The 26712-nt window shown below is 40.0% G+C and overlaps 1 protein-coding gene across 1 annotated transcript; it reads left to right on the forward strand.

The window, feature by feature from the left end:
- The first annotated feature begins 2317 nt into the window (after positions 1–2317).
- Fgl1 (fibrinogen-like 1) lies at positions 2318–25792 on the forward strand. Its single transcript, XM_013025312.1, has 7 exons — positions 2318–2380; positions 6366–6546; positions 15091–15250; positions 15956–16053; positions 19432–19520; positions 19676–19863; positions 25633–25792. The coding sequence occupies exons 1-7, from the start codon at positions 2318–2320 to the stop codon at positions 25790–25792; spliced, it is 939 nt and encodes a 312-aa protein (XP_012880766.1).
- The last annotated feature ends 920 nt before the right edge of the window (positions 25793–26712 follow it).

A 26712-nucleotide genomic window follows, 5' to 3' on the forward strand; every position in this document is an offset into this window, starting at 1 on the left:
CACGGTCTCTCCTGCCCGGGCTGGCTTTGACCCGCGATCCTCAGATCTCAGCCTCCTGAGTAGCTAGGATTACAGGCGTGAGCCACCGGCGCCCGGCTTTTTTTTTTTTTTTTTGTCGGTCGTGAGGCTTGAACTCTGGGCCTGGGCGCTGTCCCTCAGCTCTTCAGCTCAAGGTGAGCACTCTACCACTTGAGCCACAGCGCCATTTCCAGTTTTTGGTGGTTAATTGGAAATAAAAGGTCTCATGGACTTTTCTGTCCAGGCTGGCTTTGAACCACGATCCTTAGATCTCAGCCTCCTGAGTAGCTAGAATTACAGGCACATGCCACTGGCACCTAGCCTTAACTCATTCTTTTTTTTTTGGGTCCGGTCGTGGGGCCTGAACTCTGGGCCTGGGCGCTGTCCCTCAGCTCTTCAGCTCAAGGCTAGCACTCTACCACTTGAGACACAGCGCCAATTCCGTTTTTTTTCTTTTTGCTTATGTGGTGCTGAGGAATCGAACCCAGGGCCTCATGAATGCAAGGCAAGCGCTCTACCACTGAGCCACCTTCCCAGCCCGCCTTAACTTATTCTTAACACTTATTTTCCAACTTACACCTAGCCTCTTGTTTTCCCATACAGAAGGAAAGTATGAAGTAACAACAGACTAGTTCTATAGCAAAGACATCACATTTTTTCCTCTGGAAATGGTTTTACTTCCTGAGGGATCATTAATGCATAGACAACTAAACTTTCATGAGAACCATTACAATGAGTTAAATGCTGGGACACAAAACAGTTAACAAGGTCTGAATTTTTCCTTTAAAAATTTTATTCCAAGGGAAGCAAAGCAAAGCATTGACCAAACAAACAGTAACTCCATCTCCTGGTACAGTGCTTAGAACACAGTAGGCACATGCAACAGTGTCTATTGAATGAATGAATAATGGCTACTTTGATCTATAAATGTAGTATGGAGGCAAGATGGAGGATGTAATTTTGTCTTGAGAGCTTCTCTAGGAAAGTTAGTTGTTTATACTTATATATGGTTTCGTGTACACTCAACTTATATCGTCATTTATTTCAATTTTAACAACATTTCTTTTTCTCCTCCAAAACATTACTAAAGCATTTGGTGCTGAGCCAAACTTCTTTTTTTTTTTTTTGGTCAGTTGTGGGGCTTGAACTTTGGACCTGGCCACTGTCCCTCAGCTCTTCAGCTCAAGTCTAATGCTCTACCACTTGAGCCACAGCACCACTTCAGGTTTCTGGTGGTTAATTGGAGTTAAGAGTCTCATGGATTTTCCTGTCTGGGCTGGCTTTGAACCATGATCCTCAGATCTCAGCCTCCTGAGTAGCTATGATTATAAGCATGAGCCACCAGCGCCCATCTGAGCCAAACCATTCCATAAGGTGTCTTAGATTAAGTGTCACTGTCTCCTAACCTAACTAAGTTAACCTAACATTCTTTTAGAGGAATTATAAAAGCTCAGTACTGAGAGCAATAAATTTGCCCTTCAGACTGCTTTTGCAGTGTCCCATAGATTACTTTGTGAAGTATATTTATTTTCATTGAATTGTAGGAACTTTTTAATTCTTCTTTAATTTCTTCTGTGACCCAGGTGTTGCTCAGAAGTGTGCTGTTCAATTTCCATGTATTTGAGTAATTTCTATGGTATGTTTTGTTATTGAGGACTTATCTTGATTCTGCTATGGTCAGATAGGACAAAAGGGATTATGTGGATCCTCTTGTATTTGTTAAATTGTTCATATGAACTATGATATGCTCTACTTTGGAGAAAGTTCCATGGGCTGCCAAGAAGAATGTATACTGGGTTGTTGTTAGGTGGAAAACTCTGTAGATGTCTGTTAAGTCCATTTGGGATATTATCTAATTCAGAGGCTTCTTTGCTAATCCTCTGGTATCCTTTGGTGAGACTGGAGTATTAAAGTCTCCTAGTATTATTGTATTTGGATCTATTTTTTTTTTATGTAAGTCTGAGAGTATTTGCTTAACGTATTTGGATGCTCCAATGTTTGGAGAGTATAAATTGATAATGGTGATATCCTCTTCTTGGATTGTTCCCTGTATTAATATGTAGTGTCCTTGTCCTTAAAAGCTCAGTACTATTGAGGTTACCCCCGCAACACTTTGTATGGTAAAGGCTGGAAATCTGGATGAATTTTCTCGGTAGTCTTCAGATGATGATTAACTTGGAGCTTCATCTAACCTCCTAAAACTTCTTGAATCTGAACCTAACTCTGGTCTCACAGAAAAATTCAAAGTTGATTATGTTTAGGAACTCATTTTTGTTGCTTGCAGCTCTTTCTGAAGAATATGGAGAAGATACTCATTTTCGTCCTTGTTGCCACAACTCTGATAATAAGCAGGGAAAGCTGGGTAAGTTTACTGTGAAATGCTTATTGTATTTATAATGCTTGCCTTGACTTGGATTCTTTCTTTTGCAGAAAATTTACATTAACTTGTCACTAAAAAAAGCTAAGGGTGGTCAGGCTCTGGTGGCTCAACTCATAATCCAACCTACTCAGGAGACTGAGATACCAGTCTGGGTAGGAAAAGTCTGAGAGGTTCTTTTTTCCAATTAACCAGAAAAAGCCAGAAGTGGAGCTGTGGCTCAAGTAGTAGAGTGCTAGCTAGCCTTGAGCAAAAGCGCTCAGAGACAGTGCCCAGGCCCTAAGTTTAAGCCCTAGGACTGGCACATACATACAAAAAAAAAAAGGCTAAAGGTGGAAGGAGGGAGAAGGAAAAATGTTCGTGTAATCACTTGGCACATAGCAACACTTACCAAATACTTCATTTTTAAAAAAGAAAATATCAGTATTCACTACAAATGAGTACAATATTTAAAAATTCACTGACTTATTTCCTTGTTACTATAATCTCAAGAATTTTAAATTGATCATAATATTTATAATTTGCATTGGGCTTACTAATACTGGACACTATTGGTATAAATTACCCAGATTATTTTAAATTAGTCACAATGAACTATGTCAATTATGAGTCAGAAAGGACAAAATACTTACTCAGAGTTCTGGAAGAAAAAAAAAAAAAGAAAAATCCTACATTTAAAATAAGTTTCTGCAGTTTCACAAAGATTGCACATACTTGGCCTGTAATTCCTTCAGTTATTTTTAAATTGCACAGTGCATTGTGTCTAACATTCTCATAATCAATTTCCCCACTATTGCAAAGCAACACAGGATCTAGACACCCTAACTGCTCTTATTGTCCATTTTGTACACTATTTGACCTAAGGAGGCTAAGCTAACCACCCTCTCAGGATAAATGAAAGGCTGAAGGAGAAAAGAAGAAAAAATCCTGGGGAAATGGGATTCAGTGACTGGAGCTTGGTATGAAGAGAAGCCTTTATTATAGCTGTTCCATTGTTAGGTGACTTTCAGGGTTTTTATTGCTTTTGGAGTTTGTTTTTTGTTTGTTTGTTTTGGTACTTGACTGCAGGATCTGGGTGTTGTCCCTTAACTTTTTCACTCAAGGCTGGTGCTCTACCATTGAACTACAGCTCCACTTTTGGCTCTTTGGTGGTTAATTGGAGACAAGAGTCTTTTGGAATTTCTTGTCTGGGGTGGCTTCAAACTACTGCCCTCAGATCTCAACCTCCTGAGTAGCTAGGATTATAGGTTTGAACCCTGGTGGTACTCATAACTGACTTTTAGTTTTAGGGGTTTAAAAAATATTAATAATTTACTATTAATATAGAGATGATATACAGAGCAATTACAATTACATGAGTCAAATAATTAGTATATTTCCTTTCATACATTGTCTTCTGACTTTTAGTTTTCAGTTTTTGTCATCCTGAAATTTATTATCTGAATTATTTGCTTTACCTTAAATTAGATACCTAAAATATACAAAAGGGGGGGAGGTGTAGTCCTAGAGATGGGCGGGCAGGGATGGTAGGGGAAAAACAAAGGAGGCGGCAACAATGCTTGATAAGAAATGTGCTTATTACCTTGCTTATGGAATTGTAACCCCTCTGTATGGTATTTTCACAATAAATAAAAACTTATTAAAAATTTTAAAGAGGCTGGGAAGGTGGCTCAGTGGTAGAGCGCTAGCCTTGCATGCATGAGGCCCTGGGTTCCATTCCTCAGCATCACATAAGCAAAAAGAAAAAAAAGCCGGAAGTGGTGCTGTGGCTCAAGTGGTAGAGCGCTAGCCTTGAGCTGAAGAGCTGAGGGACAGCGCCCAGGCCCAGAGTTCAGGCCCCACGACTGGACCCCCCCCCCCAATTTTTTTTAAAGATACACAAAGCACTGACAAAATTTGTCTTGAAGCCCCTTTTGCTACTCCTAAGGGCTCTCCTCAAATTCAGCACAAGCAAGAATCTTTAAAGCAGCATCCCGGCCTCAATAGCTACTCCTAATATCTGTGCAATTCTCCACCGTTCATCTACCAAATTTGCTTTTATTTTGGAGAGCTTTGTTCAGTCAGATACCACATTAGAAATGAGCTTAGACTCTTTCACATGCAATGTTGGTGACTCATGTCCATAATTCTAGCTATTAAGACAGCTAAGACTTAAGGATGACAGTTCAAAGCCAACATGGGGAAAGTCTGTGAGATTCTTATATCCATTTAACCACCAAAAGTGCAAAGTAGAGCTGTGACTCAAGTGGTCGAGCGCTAGCATTGAGCAAAAAAGCTCAGGGACAATGACTAGGCCCTAAGTTCAAGATCCAGGACTGAAACAGAGATAGAGAAAGAGAGAGAGAAAAAAAGAGAGAGAAATGGGCTGGGAAGGTGGCTCAGTGGTAGAGCGCTTGCCTTGCATGCCTGAGGCCCTGGGTTCGATTCCTCAGCACCACATAAGCAAAAAGAAAAAAGCCGGAAATGGCGCTGTGGCTCAAGTGGTAGAGCGCTAGCCTTGAGCTGAAGAGCTGAGGGACAGCGCCCAGGCCCAGAGTTCAGGCTCCACGACCGGACCCCAAAAAAAATTTAAAAAAAAAAAAAAAAAAGAGAGAGAAAGAGAGAAGCGAGAGATTAATGATATAATAAACTGAATGATGGGGCTGGGAATGTAGATCAGTGGTAGAGTGCTGGCCATGCATGCATGAGGCCCTGGGTTAAATTCTTCAGCACCACATAAACAGAAAAAGCCAGAAGTGACGCTGTGGCTCAAGTGGTAGAGGGCTAGCCTTGAGCTGAAGAGCTGAGAGACATCACCTAAGCTGAGTTCAGTCCCCACAACCAACAAGAAAGGAAGGAAGGAAGGAAGGAAAGAAGGAAGGAAGGAAGGAAGGAAGGAAGGAAGGAAGGAAGGAAAAACAAAGTATTAAAGCAAATTCAGTAGAGTTCCAACAACAGCTAAATATGTGAGATACTGGAGGATATGAGTGCCCCTTACAAACATAGTTTCCCTTATAAACACAGCATAAAGTTTAAATTACATTTTAAGAACTACAAATACTACAAATACAAATACAAATGCTACAAAAGCAAACTCATTTATTGGTAGGCACTGGTGGCTCATGCCTATAATCTCAGCTACTCAGGAGCCTGAGATCTGAGAATTATGGTTCAAAGCCATCCTGGGCAGGAAAGTCTATGAGATTATCATCTCCAATTACCATCAGAAAACTGGCAATGGTGCTGTGCCTCAAAGAGGTAGAGCACTAGCTTTGAGTAAGAAGAGCTCACGGACAGTGCCCAGGCCCTGAGTTCAAGTCCTACAGCTGGCAAAAGAAAAAACAAATCAACTCAATTATTTAGGGGCTTGACATACTGATGATACAATTCGTTTCTACAAAATCCTTTGCTGTTTGGAATACACAGAGGTGATATGCAGAGATTGAGGTAGGCTTCATGAACTGGGATGAGGCCAGTTTCCGCTTATCTTCCAGACATTCAAAAGCAACTCTTCTTCTCAAGATTGAGCTCATTAAGTTGTATTATGAAAATACAACTATAAAGTTCTTACCAGAGCCATTCTGATTATTATTTTATTCTTTTTTTGTGTGTATGTTAGTTATAGGGCTTGAACTCTGGGCCTGGGCACCGAATCTCAATTCTTCAGCTCAAGGTTAGTGCTCTACCACTTGAGCCAGAGCTCTCCACTTCCAGTTTTCTGGTGGTTTATTGGAGATAAGAGTTTCACAGTCTTTCCTGCCTGGGCTGGCTTTGAACGGCAATCTTCAGCTCTCGGCCTCCTGAGTAGCTAGGATTACAGGCGTGAGCCTTATTCTTCAAATAGTAAATAGTATGAGAACATTTCAAGCCACTTTCTGGCTGGGATAATATTCTGCAATAGGTCAGTTGGAGACAAAATGCAATCGTTGATTTATTGATATTATTAGCAGCTTTTATTTCCCATGAAAATGAGATGTTCATTGCTTTGCAGGCTCTGGAAAATTGTTCCCAGGAGCTGGCACGGCTCAGATCCCAGGTACACCAACTGGAAACCCGAGTCAAACTGCAGCAAGTCACAATTGGGCAGCTTTTGCATGAGAAGGAAGTCCAGTTCCTTGATAAAGGACAGGAGACTAACATCATTGACATTGGAGGCAAGAGGCAATATGCAGGTCAGAAGTGATTCTCTTTAAGTGCTTCAATAACCTGCCACACAGATACATATTCAATTATGGTAGTGGGTATTTGAATCAGTCCTTTTTTGTTTGTTCTGAGACAAAGGTTTCACTGTGTAACTGGGGCTGTCCTTGAATTCACAATCTTCCTGCCTCAGCCTTCTGAACACTGCAATTACAGGAAAGTCTTGCCAAGACTCCTTTTTCTGTTCTAGTCAGAAGCAACATAAGACATTGTGTCAATTTTAAATACCTTCTACCTTAGGTTACATGTTTAAGTATTAAGTACAGGAAATGTTTACTATGAATGCTAAATATGTGAGAATTTCTATAGTTCCATAAGAAATCAGCACAATAGGTTTGGGGGTTGTTTTTGTCGGTCAGTGGGGCCTGAACTCTGGGCCTGGGTGCTGTCCCTCAGCTCCTCAGCTTAAGGCTAGCGCTCTACCACTTGGGCCATAGCGCCACTTCTGGCTTTTTCTGCTTATGTGGTGCTGAGGAATGGAACCCAGGTCCTCATGCATGCAAGGCAAGCACTCTACCATTGAGCCACCTTTGCAGTTCAGCGAATAGATTTTTAAACTTTGATTGTACCCAATGATAATTGTGAATTTTTATATGTGAACTTTACCTTTGTGTGTTATATTTGTAAGATTTTTATCTTCTCTGTTTTGTTTTCATGTTTCTTCCAGTGATGTCTTCTTATATTATTCAGCCTGGTTTTGAACTCTTGGACTCAAGAAAGCCTCTATCTCTGCCTTACTTTAGCTGAGACTACAGATGCACCCCACTATACCCAGTTTTCCCTTCTGAAACTCTAACATATCCTAGGTGGAAATATGTGAATACTGTACAAAAAGAGATCAAGAAAGGAAAACCACACTTGTTAGAACATAAGAGAGTAACTTGTTGATGTGATTATTTTATGGTTTAATTATTTTCCTTTTGATTAAGCCAGTATTTCCCTCGTAGAAATGAAATGATTTTGAATTGTTAATATATTATACTCATCAATGCATACGTCATTATTTTCCATGTAAGACATCCACTTGACTTTTTCCAGATATGTAACAAGCTTCTTTTAGAGCAAAGTCACTGTTGGAGACAAAGGGAATGCTATCTAGAGCACATTGTTTATATGTCTATTCCTGCACTATCATAACATGTTGTAATTGCTCTGTTTATGAATGTATCTTGTGGTCAATTATCTAGGCAGTATATGAGGTTTGAGGTTTTATTTTATTTACTTTCCCTCCTTATTAACCATCAGCATATTTAAAAAAAATAGTAGACCCTTATACTTATGGATGAAAGTAAGATAACGCATAGAAATAGGAAAAACAACGAGAGCAAATACAACTTGGAAAACATCTGACTATAATTAAAAGATTTTCGATGTCAAGCTTATAGGAATAAAATATATTTTGTGCTTCTGATCACACTAGTGTATGATATAAGAATTTTGGGAACTACAGAATGATAGCTTCACCAAAATTCTTCCTTGTCTTTCTTTACCATGATCTTAATCTCTTTCTGCTAAAACCCTTTTTCCTGAGTTCTAAAACCTCTGTTGCCCAGCACCTTGATCCTTAGCATCTGAATGTTACCCCTGCTCATCTTTATGGATCAGAAGGAAGCCAGAGCCTCTGGCCTGTGGTAGAACCAATGAATACAGAGCAAGGATAGCTGTAGGTCTGGACACAAAGAACAAAAAGGAGCCAGGGGGGTAACAAAGACAGCCTGGGGAACATAAAGGGAATGTTCTGTCTGAAGCAGTAGCGATAGGGAGAAGATGGACAAAGAAACAGGAATTGGAACCTAGGAAGAGAATTCCTGTGGAGATTAGGCAATGCTGTGAAAGACAGGTAAGAACTTCAATCTAAAAGAAAGCAGGGTCAGTAAATACTCTTGGAGACAGTGATTCTAGGCCAAGGCTACTCATGAGAAGCACACAGGGACTTTTTACAATGTTGATGCCCAACAAGAACTATGAAGGGTTGAGATTTTTTTCTGTTTGGAAGCTAATGAGTTATTCTGCAAGGATTCTAGCAGAAGATATGGACTCCTGAATGAGAGACATGAGCTTTTGGGTTGTAGCAATGTCCCTTGTTCTCAAATACCAAGAGCCCAGCTTGGCAGACATTGGGCCGCATTACAGCTGGCAGTGTTAAGTTTAGGGAACCATAATTTTTATTCTTAATTTACTTTATTGTTATTATAGAGGTGAGGTACAGAGGGGTGACAATTACATGAGTCAGGTAATGAGTACATTTTCTTTCATACATTGTCTTCTGTTCCCTTCCCTCCCTCTCGTCTCCACCCAATATTTTATAATGGGTTACAAGCAAAGATACCCAGTCTTTGCCACAGAGGGAGATATTGTTTTATTTTGAATGAGCAGAAAATAAAACTACTGTCATTTTCAAAAAGAGACACTAACTCTATTTTCCAATGCTGATTATTATACAAATATCATTTTAAAGATAGTTCAGCACGTAAACTCTGCTGGCCAGACATGTAGAGAATTATCTATCAACTATGCCTCAGTCCCACTCCAGGCCAATTAAATGTACCTCCTTACAGAACAAGATGATTTGTGTTTTTACTGTTGGGTGTGGATGAGAACAGTCAAGACCAGAACCAGGTTTCACCAAATTTCTTCCCATGAACTAAGAATGCAGGTGAAGAAGACTTTCCTTCTTTCAGATAAAACATGGTTCCTGTGGCAGTAGTTCTACATGGTTGAAATTTGGGGGCTTGATTATAGTTGAGACAGGAATCTACTCAGGAAAAATGAAGCAAACTGGGCACCCATACCTATACTCTAGTGGCTGAGATCTGAGGTTCCAGGTTCAAAGACAGCAGGAGAGTAGGTGAGACTCTTATCTCTAACTACCAAAAAGTGGAAAGCAGCAATGGGTCAAATGGTGGAATGCTGGGCTTGACCAAAAAAAAAAAAAAAACCCACAAAGGACAGTCCCCTGGGCCCTAAGTTCAAGCCCCAAAATACACACACACACACACACACACACACACACACACACACACGCACAAAGCAGTAATTCTGAGAGGTGCTTGTAGATTTAAAGATACATTACCTTTTCTAGTTCTAAATATTTAACTCCTGTTTTGTCTAGGTGTTAGACTGTAAGGATTTTTAGCTCTTAGAATTTGTTAATAAATTTGAATAAGGTCCAGACTTGTAAGAGAAAAAAAAAATCCTTGTATTTTTAGCATCTGAGTAAAGGCCCACATGTTACTTAAATCTATGGTCAGCTGATGGTTATATTATGATAGGACAATCAAACACCAATTTAATGGGTTAGGTAATGGTAGGAAGCAGACAATATGATATTTGTCACTAGGACTGTGTAACTAATCATCATAAAATAAGGCTTAGAACCTAAAACTCCAGACCCTTTGTTGAGCATGTGGTATATATACTATGAAATAATATATAAAATATAAGATCCTGTTCACATGTTTATGTTTATGAAGCTTGAATTGAAAAAAAAACAACACATAGTATCTGTGTAGATATAAATTCCCTCGTTTTCATTTACAAGTTGCTATATTTTGACTAAATTAGTTATTTGTTGAAATGTAATTTGTTGCATGGTAACAAATATCTAATTACATACAACCTAGCAATTTGTATAAACAATACATACTATTATTATACGTTATGTAAAAATCCTGTATAATTAAATGGTATCTTTTTTTTTTTGTCAGTCGTGGGCCTGCACTCTGGGCCTGGGCACTGTCCCTCAGCTCTTCAGCTCAAGGCTAGTGCTCTACCACTTGAGCCACAGTGCCACTTCCAGCTTTTTCTGCTTATGTGGTGCTGAGGAATGGAACTGAGGGCCTCATACATGCAAGGCATGAACCACCTTCCCAGATACTAAATGATACTTTTTAGATCCTTAGGTGTGATTGGGTTATGAATTAAAAGATTCCTGTGCCAAATTCCCATCCATTGGTGATAAATCTCAACCATCTGGCATCACATCTGTTCAGCCAACCAAGACTGATGGTTGTGCTGTGACTTCAGACCTCATGGCAGCCTCTTGAGGCAGGATGAGACAGGTTAGGGTGTAGACTTGGAAGTCTGGTTTCAAAGTCCCATTGCTTATCTTGCTAGTTGTGGTCTCTCGTACATTCATTAACACTTATGTGTCTTACAGTCCTTATTAGTAAAATGGAACAGAAGCATTTGTTGTGAGGGTCTAATGAGATATCTTTTAACTCCAAAGAAGTAGTCAGTAAATGTCCATTATCTAGGGCATGACCAGGTCTTCTCTCCCTTGTTTCAGACACAGAAATGAAGCTTCAGAAAGCATTTGCTCTGGCCTAGCCGAGACAGAAATCAAAATTCAGTAAGTCTAGGAACTTTTGTCATGGTCACATAAACATCAATACCAGCTAACATCATGTGCCAAATGACCCTAGCAGGAAAGATTATCCCAAAAAAGTCACTCCCTCCATCTCAAAGAATAATGCTATTGCCAAATAACATACTTCCTTTCTTCCCCTAGCTTTCTTAAATTGCATGGGGTGGGTGGATGATGACTGTGGTTCTAGCATGTTCCAACATCCTCTGTGAAATGGCAGCTGCTCTGTTGGCTTTCTTTTTTAAATGAAGAATGTTTCTGTGCCAAGCACAGGAAGGCATGTGCTCAGGAGGCTAAGAGGGTCGTGAGCTCAAGGCTAGTCTGTGCTACATAGTGAGACCCTGTCCCAAAGACAAACAAAATAAGTATAGGGTACTTAGTGTCTCCCTTTGGTTCTCAACTTTGAGCTTCAGCCACCATTCAGAGAAAATAGAAAAAGTCTTTTTAGTAGGCTGGCGTGCCTCTTTGTGAGGCTTAAACGTTTAGCCTTCCAACATTGTTTGCTTTCTGCATGATCACAAGAACTATTCACATCACACAGTTTAATGCAGCATTTTGTCACAGAAGGCAGAATTCCCTGGCTTCATTCTAGTATTATGTAAATATCCAAAAACCTGTACTTGAATTTTAATAGTGTCATAAATATAGAATTCTTCTAACTTTGCCCTTCTCCCACCTATTCAAGGGGGGGGGGTGTTGAGTGGATCACAACATTTTGAAAATCACAGTTTTAAATATATAGGTAATTTTTTTTTCTCAGTCATAGAGCTTGAAGTCAGGGCCTGGGTGCTGTCCCTGAGCTTTTTCCTCTCAAGGCTAGCACACTACCACTTTTGTTTTGTTTTTTGTTTTGTTTTGTCTGTCGTGGGGCTTGAACTCTGGGCCTAAGCGCTGTCCCTCAGCTCTTCAGCTCAAGGCTAGCGCTCTACTGCTTGAGCTACAACGCCACTTCCCACACTACCACTTTTATTCTTCAAGTGGTTAATTGGAGATAAGAGTCTTCGCATGGACTTTTCTGCCTGCGATGCTCAGATCTCAGCCTCCTAAAGAGCTAAGATTACTGGCGTTAGTCACTCTGGCACCCAGCTCAATATTTTTAAACTCTATATTAATCAAACAGGCAGCAAAAATACTAGTGTGTTTTGCTTTTGGGGGGGGGGCGATGTATACAATCTTGGGCCCTGAGGATTAGACTCAGGACTTCTACTTACAAGGTAGGTGCTCTACAGTTTGAGCCACCTTCTAGCCCCATTTTATTTTGCTTTGCTTTTGAGACAGGTTCTCACTATGTAGCCCAGGCTAGTCTGGAACTCAATATCCTGCTGTCTCTATCTCCCAATTATTAGGATGACAGATCTGCACCACCGAACCCAGTTTGTTTTGTGCTTTTCTGCTTTGTATTTATGTGTTGGTGCTTTTGGTTTTCTCTTGTTTGCTTGAGTGTGGCTTTTCTTCATTGAACTTTTCTTGTGGATATTAAAATAGTTCTCTGCTTTTGAAATGTTTACTCTACTTTACAGCAATCCTTTACATTGTTACCAGATAATCCAGGTTGTCCTTGTACTTTCACTGTAACAAACATGGAATCAGTCACTTTTCTGTGGTGTCTGGCTTTTTTTTCCCTGAGGAGAAGGAAAAATGAAATAACAAACAAACTCACAGATGGCATAAAATAAAAACAAATACTAAATGTTGGCAGAAATCCCTATATTCATGAAGTTTTCCAAAGGCAAATGGTATAGCTAATTATTTTCATTTTTGCCTGGAAAAGAGTGTAAACTTAGTGAGTCTTTGTTATTTAGTTCATTGGTTGGAGAGTGAATATTAGAATAAAAAAGAGTTCCTTTTTCTAAGTGAGGTAAAAGGTGCTTACTTTAATGAAAGTGTTAATGTTTAGCTATAAGATTTCAGCTTTTTAATAACATTGAGCTAGCTTCCTGAAATTATTTTTTTCTTTTTTCCCCTGCTTTTCTTCTTGCATAGTTCTCAAAGAGGGTCCATTTTTTAATCCAGCATCTATAAAAAGCATTATGCTTTTGACCTCTGAAAATAAATACATGAATCAACCCTAAATTCTTACAAAGATGAACATCTTACCAGAGTAATATAGGATTGATCTTAGTCTTGTGAGGGCATTGGAAAACGAATAAAGTTCTTTGTCTTTTTTTTTTTTTATTCCTGTTGCCCGTTCATTTTTTTTTTAACATGCAGTCTATTTCCTTCTGTAATAGCAACAACAAAAGCCAGTTCTAGAAAAATCTGACATGAGGGCTGGGAAGGTGGCTCAGTGGTAGAGCACTTGCCTTGCATGCATGAGGACCTGGGTTCCATTTCTCAGCACCACATAAGCAAAAAGAAAAAAAAAGCCGGAAGTGGCGCTGTGGCTCAAATGGTAGAATGCTAACCTTGAGCTGAAGAGCTGAGGGACAGCGCCCAGGCCCAGAGTTCAGGCCCCACGACTGGACCCCCAAAAAAAGAAAAAGAAAAAAAAAGAAAAGAAAAATTTGACATGAAAGCAATGAATAGGAAGGAAGAAGGAATTTAAAAACACACCATAAGACTAAAATAATTTAATTTGGGGATTTTTTAAAAAGAAATTGATAAAAATGATTAGAGTGGCTGGGTGCTGGTGGCTCATGCCTGTAATCCTAGCTACTCAGGAGGCTGAGATCTGAGGATATCTCAGCTCAAAGCCAGCCCAGGCAGGAAAGTCAGTGAGACTCTTATCTCCAATTAACCACCAGAAAACCGGAGGTGGCGCTGTGGCTCAAGTGATACAGTGATAGCCTTGAGCTGAAGAGCTGAGGGACAGCACAGCACCCACGCTCAGAGTTCAAGCCCCACGACCGACAAGTAAAACAACAACAACAAGTGATTAGAGTAAAAATGTGAAAGATATGTTAAAGCGTTTTTGCTTAAAATCTATGGCTGGAGCCTAGCTACTCAGGAGACTGAGATCTGAGGATTGCTGTTTGAAGCCAGCCCAATGCAAGAAAGTCTGTGAGACTTTTATCTCCAGTAAACTACTCAGAAAAAGCCAGAAGTGGTTCAAGTGGTAGAGTACTATCCATGAGCACAAAGAAGCTCAGGGACAGCACCCAAGCCCTGAGTTCAAGCCCAGAATGGGGGGAAAAAAATCTCTGGCTGGTTTAACATTTTTTTTGGGGGGGGTCCGGTCATGGGGCCTGAACTCTGGGCCTGGGCGCTGTCCCTCTGCTCTTCAGCTCAAGGTTAGCACTCTACCACTTGAGCCATAGCACCACTTCCGGCTTTTTGCTGTTTGCTTATGTGGTGCTGAGGAATTGAACCCAGGGCCTCATGCATGCAAGGCAAGCACTCTACCACTGAGCCACCTTCCCAGCCCCTGGCTGGTTATTCTTGAGACTACCTTTTTATACTGCCCACTAGTTCAGTCACCCTACAACATGGCCTCCTGGTTTTCTAAATAATGCTTAGCCATAATCCTTAAATGTGCACAGATCAATCTTGAATGCCTTGTTAATTTTCCTACCCTCAAGTAGCATAAGAACTAATATTACTTTTTGGTGACAAACTGATAACTGTTTTATTTCAAAGACCAAAGAAATACCCTGGCAAAGAAGAATACAATGATGAAAGAAATAGCAGAGGCTTGTAGTTTCTAACAAAAATATTCACAAATGTGTGGACTGTTAGCCATTTCAGTGGGCCAGTAAAAATGAAATATCTGGTAAAACTGACAGGTTATAAGAACTTAAAACAAAAACTGACAAATGAAAAATGGAATTCGGGGAATGGGGGAAGGAACTGAAAACAATATGATTTATAGGACTCTTAAGTCAAGATAACCAATACTAAATTATTTGTTTGGTGTTCCATTTTGACTTTCAGTTTTAGATTTATAAGAGAGATAAATTCCACTATGTTGTCTAATAAAGCTACACGTTTCTCTTAATATACCATATTTAACTGAATATAAGTAATTTGGTTTTTAAATTGCTTTTTATGAAATGCAAAAATAAGACAATGATCACTATTTCATTCATTTTGTTCTCCTGGTCATACCACAGAGTCAGATGACAAATCCTGGGAGAGGAAATAAGACTTTTATTTACAATAAGTCTTTTCTTAAAACTTTTCATAATAAAGTTTTACATTGTTTCACCAACAGATTGTTCAGAGATTTTCAATGATGGATTTAAGAACAGTGGATTTTACAAGATCAAACCCCTTCGGAGCTCAGCAGAATTCTCTGTTTATTGTGATATGTCTGATGGAGGAGGATGGACTGTAATTCAGAGACGGTCTGATGGCAGCGAGAACTTCAACAGGTGTGTTAGTCACTAGACTTTATTTGGAGTAATAAATGTAAGACTTTTTTCTTTTTTTTTTTGCCAGACTTGGGGCTTGAACTCAGGGCCTAAGCATTGTCTCTGAGCTTCTTTTGCTCAGGGCTAGTGCTCTACCCTTTGAGCCACAGCGCCACTTCTGGCTTTTTCTGTATATGTGGTACTGAGGAATCAAACCCATGCATGTTAGGAAAACACTCTACCACTAAGCCACATTCCCAGTCCTATATGTGAGAATTATAAGTTAAACCTTCTTATCATATCTGAAGTTCATTAGTTGGACAGACTTTATTTTTTGTTCTCTAAGTAAGACTACTGGGCTGAGCGATGGTGGCTCACAACTGTAATCCTAGCGGCTCAGAAGGCTGAGCTCTGAGGATTGCAGCCTGAGCAGGAGAGCCCATGAGACTTTTATCTCCAATAAACCACCAGAAAACTGTATGTGGCATTGGGACTCAAGATGGTAGAGCACTAACATTGAGCAAAAGTGCTCAGGGACAGTGTCTAGCCCCTGAGTTCAAGCCCCACAACCAACAACAACAAAAAAGTACTTAGTTCACTGGGAGTGAACTAAGAAAACATTGGAGGTTGGGGGTAGAGAATGCAGCTTGGGTTCTACAGGTGTTTATTCCAATTTTGCTAACACTAACTTTGGCTGAAATTATCCTTTGTTTTAAAATTTCTTAGAGGCTGGAGTGATTATGAAAATGGCTTTGGAAATTTTGTCCGAAGAAATGGTGAATATTGGCTGGGTAATAAAAATCTTCACCTACTGACAATACAAGGTACGTGTTGTCTGATGTCAAGTTCATTTGAAATACAAAAGAAACAAACCTAAATGCCATCCATGAATTCAGACAATGGAACTAATTCAATAACCATCATGATTTGCAGATGGTGTAAATACCTGTTTAGCAAAATTTCCTTTTGTATAATGTGGCTACTTAAAACTAAGAAGGAGAATAAAAAGAAACTGAAACTGGATAGGAAAAGGATTGTTTGCTCATATATATTTTCTATTTCTCCCCTGCCCCCCTCTCTCTGTATGTGTATAATGGGGTTTGACTGCTGGCCCTTTGCGTTTTCATTCAAGGCTAGGGCTCTACTACTGAGCCACAGCTCTGCTTCTAGCTTTTTGGTGGTTAATTGAAGATATGAATTCCATGGACTTTCCTGCCTGGGCTAGCTTTGAACTGGATACTTAAATCTTAGGCTTCTGAGTAGTTAGGATTATAGGCATGATCCACCAATGCCTGGCATATTTTCTATTTCTTAAAGGGAAATTTAATGTCATGATCATTCTCAATAATTTTAAATGAATGAAAATGACATATCGTATATCAGTTATCTACGGTGACAATAATATGGTGTTAACAAGCCCATTTGAAATAAAGTGACATCAAAATAACCACTATTGATTGCTTCTCATAAATCTACAGAATAGCTGAGTGGTTTTGCTGATCAGGGCAGGGCTCTGCTGGTTTTGGCTAGCCTTGCTCACTACTCCGTGCCAGCATCCTGGTCAGAGGGAGGCTGGCTGTTCTGAGTTGGCCTCAGATTAACCTATTTAGTGCTGTTCCATATGGCCTCACTTCCTAGCTTGCTAGACTGGACTTGCCCTTTATCAGAGTCAGGGCTTCAGTAAGAAAGTGAAGCACATAAATCTCTTGAGGTCTAGGCTTAGAACAGGCACAGAGTCATTTTTTTTCCTTCTACTAGTAAAGAGCAAGTCACATAAACAGCTCAGATTTAATGCATTTCATCTATTATGATTATGATTATTACTGTTGGTGCCAGAATCTGAATTCTGGGCACACCCTTGCTAGACAGGAACACTTCCACTTAAGCCACACCTCTAGCCCTATTGTGTACTTGTTATTTTCTGAGCTAGGGTCTGGCTTCCTGCCTGAGCATGTACCTGCCTATTTTAGACTTACTGATATAACTGAGATGATAGGTATGAGCTGTGAGCCACCACATTCAGCTGCCTTCCATTGAGGGGAACTTTTGTTCCTATTCTTAGCCTTCTGGGTAGTGTAGAATAAGAAGCATATGCTACTGTGTCCAGCTATGAGTGAAGAAAAGATCTCTTAAACGTCTCTGCCTGTATTGGCCTCAAACTGTTCTCTTCTTGTTTTCAGTCTCCCAAGTGGCTAAGATTATAAGCGTGATCCACCAGTGCCCAACTCTCATGTATTAGTGTTTAGCATACATAAATACAAATATATGCATATCAATGATTAAGTATGCTAAAACTGCTTTCACATTCAGATATCAACTCTTCAGAAACATCTTTTGACTTAGGTTTGTTGATCGTATTTTCTAATAGTCATCCCTATTTGTGCCACCAAGAATGTTTGTACAAAATTCCTCTACAATCTCTGGCAATCTTTTCCAATGTCATCCATTTCACACGATTTAATGCTAACATTATCTTGATCTCATGAGCCAGTATCAAAGGAAGGTTTTCAGATAATGAAGCAAAATTCCTATATCTTCTTGGAGTTGTTTTAAAGATTTTGCTAGCTGATCTTTTATAGTCCCAGGAAAAAAAATAACAGTACATTCACTTGTAGGCAACAGTGTTGATATTATGATATATACTAACTTGAATACTAGAGACTACATATCACCAAAAAAATGACATAAATAAATTAGTACTTATTTTTGAGATCAAGATTATTATTATTACTATTATTTGGATTAAGAAAACTATTAGGATTCTTTAGAAGTCTATCCTTTCATTAGAAATTTTTTTTTCCATATTGAGGCTTGAACTCAGGGTCTAAGCTACCCCTGAGCCACAGCTTCTTCTGGCTTTTTGGTAATTAGAGATAAGAGTCTCACAGACTTTCGTGTCTGAGCTGGCTTCAAACTATGATCCTCAGATCTCAGCCTCCTGCGTAGCTAGGATTACAGGCATGAGCCACTGGTGCCCAGTTGTAAATTATTTGTAAACGTTAATAGTCAATGACACATCATGCATTTTATTAATATTTCCTAACATACACTAATTGTATAAGGAGTTTTCAATGGGATATTCCCATGTATCTGTGCAAAATACAGGATGCTCATTTTATACCTTAAATTGCACATGCACACACACATACACATCTTTTAACATTCTTGCTTGTAGGCCACGTTTTACCATTAAATTTGTTTAAAATTTGAAAGTGCATAAAGATTTATAGCAAGATGTCACTCAACCTCATTACATATAATTCTGTCCTATTCCCAGACTCAACTCAAGGTTCCAGACCCCTGGTCTCCTGTGCATTCACAAGCTTATATGCAAGAAAGAGGAAATGGGAAGGAGAGACAGAGAAAGAGCAAAAGAGAGGGAGGGAAGAAGAGAGAGACTCAGACTCATATTGAATACAATCTCAATTTTTCCCCCCATCCTGGGGCTTGAACTCTGGGCCTGAGTGCTGTCCCTGGACTCCTTTTGCTCAAGGCTAGGGCTCTACTACTTGAGCTACCACAATACTCTCAGCTTTTTCTGTGATTAGTTGGAGATAAGTGTCTCACGGACTTTCTTGTCTGAGCTGGCTTCAAACTGTGATCCTTAGATCTCAGCCTCCTGAGTAGTTAGGATTACAGGCATGAGCCACCAGTGCCAGGCTAAAATCTCAATTTTAAAAGCAGTTTTATTTTATTATTATTTTTGGGGGGGTCTGGTCGTGGGGCCTGAACTCTGGGCCTGGGCGCTGTCCCTCAGCTCTTCAACTCAATGCTAGCGCTCTACCACTTGAGCCACAGCACCACTTCCGGCTTTTTTCTTTTTGCTTATGTGGTGCTGAGGAATCAAACCCAGGGCCTCAGGCATGCAAGGCAAGCACTCTACCACTGAGCCACCTTCCCAGCCCTAAAAGCAAAGTTTTAGTAAGGGAAGAAAAATGATTGCCTTAAACAAATAGGTAAAGCTTAGGTTTCTCAGTCTTCATTTCCACAAACTCTCTCTTTCCTACTTTTCTTACCATGTACTATGTATTCTTCCAAGCCCTCTAACCAGACACATGTAGTTTATCAATAAGCACATTACATATCTTTCTCCCACCTTCCTTTCTTCCTTTCCTCTCTCTGTTTCCTTCCTTCCTTCCCTCCTTTCCTTTTATGCATTTTAGCAACTACCATTTCTTGTTTTGTTTTGTTTTTTTCTTCAGGAGACTACACTTTAAAAATTGACCTTGAAGATTTTGAAAAAAAGAGCCGTTATGCACAATATAAAAATTTCCAGGTTGGAGATGAAAAGGTATTAAAATGTTCATGAATTCATACTGAAAATACACACCATAACTCTGAAGTCAGAAGAAATTACAACACACACAGAGCCTGGTTTTCATTTATTAAACAACTTGTTTGTAAAATGATGGTCACTGATAGTGAAACTTACCTCATTTCCCCTAGAATTCCTATGAGTTGAACATTGGTGAATATTCTGGAACAGCTGGAGATGCCCTCTCAGGAAATTTTCACCCCGAGGTGCAATGGTGGGCTGGCCACCAAAGAATGAAGTTCAGCACATGGGACAGAGATAACGATAATTATGAAGGAAATTGTGCAGATGAAGATCAGTCTGGCTGGTGGTTTAACAGGTTTGATGCTTTATAAAAATACTTCTTGGCTGGGAATGTGGCTTAGTGGTAGAGAGCTTGCATGAAGTCCTGGATTTGATTCCTCAGTGCCACACAAACAGAAAAGGCCAGAATTGGCGCTGTGGTTCAAGTGGTAGAGTGCTATCCTTGAGCAAAAGAAACTTAGGGACAGTGCTCAGGCCCTGAGTTCAAGCCCCACAATTGGCAAAAAAAAATAATAATAATCTTGTAACAGCATTAGTAATATTTCACTTGTGGCATTAATTATAATATATGATATAATGTCAGTTAAGTAATTACCCTTGTTAGGATTCTTCAGCAGTGAAACATATTTTGTTTATGATATGCATTTACTGAAGTTTGAAAGGTGTGCCATAGAAACAAATTAGTGGTTTCACAAAGAGTATTTGCTAACTGAATTACGGATGATATATAAATAGAAAGTTGATATAAAAAGATAGCCTATCTACCCATGAAAAGTATTCATGGCCTATTGTAAACCAACTAGCGCTTCCCCTTCTTCTATCTTAGCCATTGTTATTGTCATGTTTACATTTTGTTTTGTTATCTGTGCAATTCTTCTTTTCATTCATTCTGACTTTTGTTAATTCACTGAATCCAAGACCTCCCAATTCAGAACTTTTGGCTACTTACTTTGAATATTTCACTATTACTTTATAGCAAGCTTATTCCATTTTGGGCTGTACAAAGTTCTTCCATTTCTTTCATTTACTTATTTATTTTATTTTTCTTTATACCAGTCCTGGGGCTTGAACTCAGATCCTGGGTGTTGTCCCTGAACTTTTTGCTCAAGGCTAGCACTCTACCACTTGACTTACAGATCCATTTCCAGTTTTTTGTTGGTTGATTGGAGATTAGTCTCACAGGCTTTCTTGCTTGGGCTGGCTTTGAACTGTGATTCTCAGGTCTTAGTTTCCTGAGTAGCCAAGATTACTGGTATAAGCCATTAAGCACCCAGCAAGATCTTCCTTTTATGGACTTGAAATCTACAGTCTTATGCATTGCCAGATTTTCTCTTAGTGGCTATAGAGTAATTGTAATTTCTTTCCAAAATTATTCTTCAAGCACTGAATGAGAGGCTACTTATTGCATTCCTCAGTATTTTCTCTTCTGTTAGCCAAATAACTCTGATTCCTTTAACCTAGATGGGTTCCAGACAGCTCCTTTTATTATAATCACAGAACTCAGGAAGGAATGGAAACTTCATGCAGAAAATCTTCTCTTAAAAGTGATCTAGTAAGCCTATTGTGTCTGCAAAGCAGATGTGCTCCACTTGTTAGACAGTGCATGAGCTCTGAACGTTTTCTCATAAGAAGACAGGAGCCATGCCAAAACACTTGGACATTTAAACTTTCCATTATGGAATCTTTGGTGAGTATTTCTGAGGTGTCAGATTTTCCATATAGTTGAGAACCACTCATTTAAATTCCACCATCCATCTCTTAACTTACTTTTTCTTAGCGTAAGTACTTTCCAAGCAGTTTAGAACTTCTCTATGCTATTGATTGGAATATGCCAGACATATGTTAGTTTTTCTTCAAGTTATGAAAATCCTCATTATGACAATAATTACTGTTACGGGCTGGTGGTATGCTCAGTGTTGACACAACCCATAAATAATACTTTTTCTGGTTTTTAAATTAGAGTCAATTTAATGTTTGGCTACTTGTAAAGGAACAGGAATATAGTTCCTTTACAGAGAAAGGACAGAGAAACAAAATTTCTTTTCCAGCTTTCTAAATGAAAAGTGATCATCTTTGCCCTGTTGGCTTTCCTTGTGCTCATTCCCTTATCCTCCTCTTTCTTTCCTTTGTTCTTCAAAGTTAGCATTATTTAAAACTTACCTATAACTCACAAAGCCATCAATAGTCAATCAAAAATCAATCCGAGTTGGGTACCAGTCACTTGTGCCTATGATCCTAGCTACTCAGGAGGCTGAGATCTGAGAATTATAGTTCAAAGCCAAGCCAGGCAGGAAAGCCCAAGAAACTCTTATTGCTAATTAACTACCAGAAAAGCCAGAAGTAGAGCTCTAGCTCAAGTGGTAGAGTCCTAGCCTTAAGCAAAAAAGCTCAGGGACAGTGCCTAGACACTGAGTACAAGCCCTGGGACCAGTACAACCACAACAACAAAAACCAATCAGTTTGCCAGGCACTGGTGGTTCATACATGTAATCCTAGTTGCTCAGAAGGCTGACATCTGAAGATAGAGGTTCAAAGCCATCCAGCTAATTCTGAGAGACTCTTATTTCCAATTAGCCAGCAAGAAGCCAGAAATGAAGGTGTGATGAAAGTGGTAGAGCATCAGCCTTGAGAAAAACAAACTAAGCAAGATTTCTTGGCTCTGAGTTTAAGCCCCAGTAAAAGCACAAATAAAATAAAATTACAAAATCAATCTGTTTGATTTTTTAACGGAATTCCCATATGCAGAAATAATCACCACTATCACCATGTGATCAAAAGCATGTTCCAATTGACTGGCTTGCTGCACTTGAGTAGAAAGTGGTACAGATATTGATGTAGGCAAGTAAATGATTTGCTTGACAATAAAGATGGGGATTCAGGAGGAAGAATGAAAAGGAGCCACCTACAAAAATCAAACATGCCAAAGAGAAAGTAGATTTTTTCCAGGAAGTTAGCAGTGTTTCTACCTTACTCGATGCTAGTACTATAGTTTACCTATCATTCTCAATATATTTTCTTCTTTTTTTTTCTTTTTTCTTTTTTTTGCCGGTCATGGGGCCTGAACTCTAGGTCTGGGCGCTGTCCCTCAGCTCTTCATCTCAAGGCTAGCGCTCTACCACTGGAGCCACAGCGCCACTTCTGGCTTTTTCTGTTTATGTGGTGCTGAGGAATCGAACCCAGGGCCTCATGCATGCAAGGCATGCACTCTACCGCTGAGCTACCTTCCCAGCCCCAATATATTTTCTTCTTTACTTTGCTCTCCATGTCCTGCAGTTCTAGTTTATATGTATTGTTAACACTCCATAATTATTCCTCAGTTAACAAATCAAGCACAGAGCATTTCTGTCTTCTCTGCCTTAGAGTCTTTTCATGCTTCTTCTTTACCAAAGAGGCACAAACTGTTCCTCAATGGCATGCCATGTCCAGGCTGTTCTAGAAACTGAACAATGCTGGAAATTTTGGTGGTCTCAGAACACTAAGTGACCATACAATCTGTTTCCTATTAGAGTTCACATCACAACCAAATATAAAAGTATAAGTAGTAGACATCTCTATATAAAAATGCTAAAATAGAGCCGGGTGCTGGTGGCTCATGCCTGTAATCCTAGCTACTCAGGAGGCTGAGATCTGAGGATCGCGGTTCAAAGCCAGCCCGGGCAGGAGAGACCGTGAGACTCCTATCTCCAGTAAACCACCAGAAAACCGGAAGTGGCGCCATAGCTCAAGTGGTAGAGCGCTCGCCTTGAGCTGAAGAGCTGAAGGACAGCGCCCAGGCCCAGAGTTCAAACCCCACAACCGACCAAAAAAAAAAAAAAAGCTAAAATATTGATTCTGAAGGCCCAACATACATTTTTTTCTCTGTGTGTGTTGATACTGGAGCTTGAGCTCAAGGTCTAGGTGTTGTCCCTTAGCCCTGGGGACTGTCTCTTAGCTTTTTCACTTAGTCACAGCTCCATTTGTGGATTTTTGCTGGTTAATTGGAGATAAAGGTCTCACAGACTTTCCTGCCTTGGCTGGCTGTGAATCTCAATCCTCAAATCTCAATCTCTTGAGTAGCTAAGATTACAGATGAGCCACAGGTGATGGCTCTTTCTGTTGTTTCATTTTGTCAGTCACGGGGCTTGAACTCGGCCTGGGCACTGTCCCCGAGCTCTTCAGCTCAAGGTGAGCTCTCTTCCACTTGAGCCACAGTACTACTTCCGGTCTTCTGGTGGTTTATTGGAGATAACAGTCTCATGACTTTGCTGCCCGTGCTGGCTTAGAACCATGGTCCCCAGATCTCAGCCTCCTGTATCTAGGATTACAGGTACAAGTGCCTGGCTTTCTTTCTGTTATTTTAAAACACAATAGGAGCGGGGCACTGGTGGCTCACACCTGTAATCCTAGCTACTCAGGAGGCTGAGATCTGAGGATCATGATTCAAAGCCAGACTGGGCAGGAAAGACCATAAGACTCTTATCTCCAATAAACCACTCAGAAAACTGGAAGTGGCACTGTGGCTCAAGTGATAGAGCACTGAAGAGCTGAGGGACAGCGCCCAAGCCCAGAGTTCAAGCCCCATGACTGACATACCAAAACAATAAAAACACAATAGGTTCTTAAATGATTGCAGTTAGTGACACCATTTAAATTAGGAGGACTTCCAGAATAGTTAATAAAAAGCAAATTACTAAGCTAAATGATTCAGTCAGCCATTCTGCATTTATGGATGAATTATGTGCTTTTGTAGTGTGTGTGTGTGTGTGTGTGAGTGGGTGTGCTCCAGGCCTTGTGCTTGAACTCCAGGCCTGGACACTGTCCCTGAGCAGCTAGGATTATAGACATGAGCCAGCCACAAGTGCCTGGCTTGAATTATGTCCTTTTTTTGGTTCAATATTTTGAGGGTTCCTATAGATTTTTACCTTGTGAATAGTCCTCTTATACCCTAATGTCTTGACATTTTAAATCACTTAAATAAAGAAATGTATGATAGTATCACAATAATGTAATACAGAAAATAATCACACATTTCTTATAATACATATATACCAAAGACAAATACATGTTCAGACTTCAAACCAGGAAGAGGATCATTTAAAGAACTTTATGATAACCTAATAAACCTACAGATTGGTGTAATGTATGTTAAAAATTAACAACTCAGACAGATTGTTAGTTGATGGTTAGGAAAATTTTTAATGGTTTAGGCTTTGCTTGCTTAACTTTTGAGATTGACATAATGGATATGCTAGGGATTTGAAGGAGGAAGAAGGAAGGTAGTTTGAATTGCAGAAGTCACATCTTGGCAGCACTGATGAACCTCAGAGGGCAAATAAACCAGAGAGGTGGCAGCAGAGGCCTTGCCCCACATCTGCTTTCCTACTCAGGACACAAAGGTGCCACTGCTCTGATCAGGAGAATATAAGACGGGAGGCCTCAAGGTCCCTTTTCTTTGCTTCTCTTTCTTTTTCGTTTAAAAGCAATCGGGGCCAGGAACCAATGGCTTACACCTATAATCCTAGCTACTCAGAGGTTGAGTTCTGAGGATCACGGTTCAAAGCCACCTAGAGCAGGAAAGGCTATGAGACTCTTACCTCCAATTAACCACCCAAAAGCCAGAAGTGGAGCTGTGGCTCAAGTGATACAGCACTAAGCCTTGAGCAATGGAGCTCAGTGATGGCACCCATGGCCTGAGTTCAAGCCCTAGGACTAGCCCCAAATAAATAAATAAATACAAAAATAAAAGCTTTTGAGAATGGAAATGCTTATGTTTTTCCAGAGACTTTACAAGTGGCCCAATTGGATCTTCAGATTTATTATGACACATAAAAAACTATGTTTCTTGAAATTTCCCTGTTTGGGGAAACATATTCGTTTGTTTAAGAAATGTCAAATGTTATAGTTTACAAGTTTTGGTCATTTGCTAGTAAAGTGAACAGTTCGCAAAGACTTCTCTTCTCCTCTCCCCTCTTCTCCCCTCCCCTCCCGTTCCCTCTCTTCTCCTCTCCCCTACTCCCTTCCCCTCCTCTCTCCTCTCCTCTCTTCTTCTTTTCATACTGAGTGTTATCTCTTTTTTTCCCACCAGGTGTCACTCTGCAAACCTGAATGGCATATACTACCAAGGCCCCTACACAGCCCAAACTGACAGTGGGATTGTCTGGTACACTTGGCATGGATGGTGGTATTCTTTGAAATCTGTAGTCATGAAAATCAGACCAAATGACTTTATTGCAAATATTCTTTAGTGTTCATGTTGGGCTTTCATTCCTGCAATTCATCTTGGTTTAAATGATTTGAAAAAAAATAACAATTTTAAACATAGACATGTATGATGGGGACAATCATGTATACTACTTTCCATTTTTAAAATTTGCCTGTATTGCTGAATGTATTTTCAGTGTATCAAATATGCAATATTTACCAATTAAATGTAGTTTGTATTACTACTTAATTCTTTTTGTTCGTTGGTTGGTTGATTGGTTGGTTGTGTTTTTTTGGGGGGGGGTCTGGTCATGGGGCCTGAACTCTGGGCCTGGGCGCTGTCCCTCAGCTCTTCAGCTCTACCACTTGAGCCACAGCACCACTTCTGGGTTTTTTCTTTTTTCTTATGTGGTGCTGAGGAGTGGAACCCAGGGCCTCAGGCATGCAAGGCAAGCGCTTTACCACTGAGTCACCTTCCCAGCCCAAGTTGTGAGTCTTGAACTCAGGGCCTGGCCACTGTCCCTGGCTCAAGGCTAGTGCTTTACCACTCTGAGCCATAGTGCCACTTTCAGTTTTCGAGTGGTTAGTTGAAGATTAGAGTATTATGGACTTTCTTGCCCAGGCTGGCTTTGAACCATGGTCCTCAGATCTCAGCTTTCCGAGTAGGTAGGATTATAGGTGTAAGCCACTGATACCTGGCTACTTACTGAATTTTTGTGTACAAAGAACTGTGATAAAGAGCTCACAATGTACCAAAAAGGAAAGAAGTGAAACCATGAACTATGTGCCATCATTTAAGAAATTATAAATTGAGGGCCTGGGAAGGTGGCTCAGTGGTAGAGTGCTTGCCTTGCATGCATAAGGCCCTGGGTTTGATTCCTCAGCACCACATAAGCAAAAAGAAAAAACCCGGAAGTGGTGCTGTGGCTCAAGTGGTAGAGCGCTAGCCTTGAGCTGAAGAGCT

Source organism: Dipodomys ordii, unplaced genomic scaffold (assembly GCF_000151885.1).
Source record: "Dipodomys ordii isolate 6190 unplaced genomic scaffold, Dord_2.0 Scaffold4, whole genome shotgun sequence".
Taxonomy (NCBI): domain Eukaryota; kingdom Metazoa; phylum Chordata; class Mammalia; order Rodentia; family Heteromyidae; genus Dipodomys; species Dipodomys ordii.

Coding starts and splice junctions, on each gene's coding strand:
- Fgl1 (XM_013025312.1), top strand. CDS start 2,318: ATGGAGAAGATACTCATTTTCGTCCTTGTTGCCACAACTCTGATAATA. Junction 6,547..15,090: donor AGGCAAGAGGCAATATGCAG/GTCAGAAGTGAT, acceptor TTTCACCAACAG/ATTGTTCAGAGATTTTCAAT. Junction 16,054..19,431: donor TCACCTACTGACAATACAAG/GTACGTGTTGTC, acceptor TTTTTTCTTCAG/GAGACTACACTTTAAAAATT.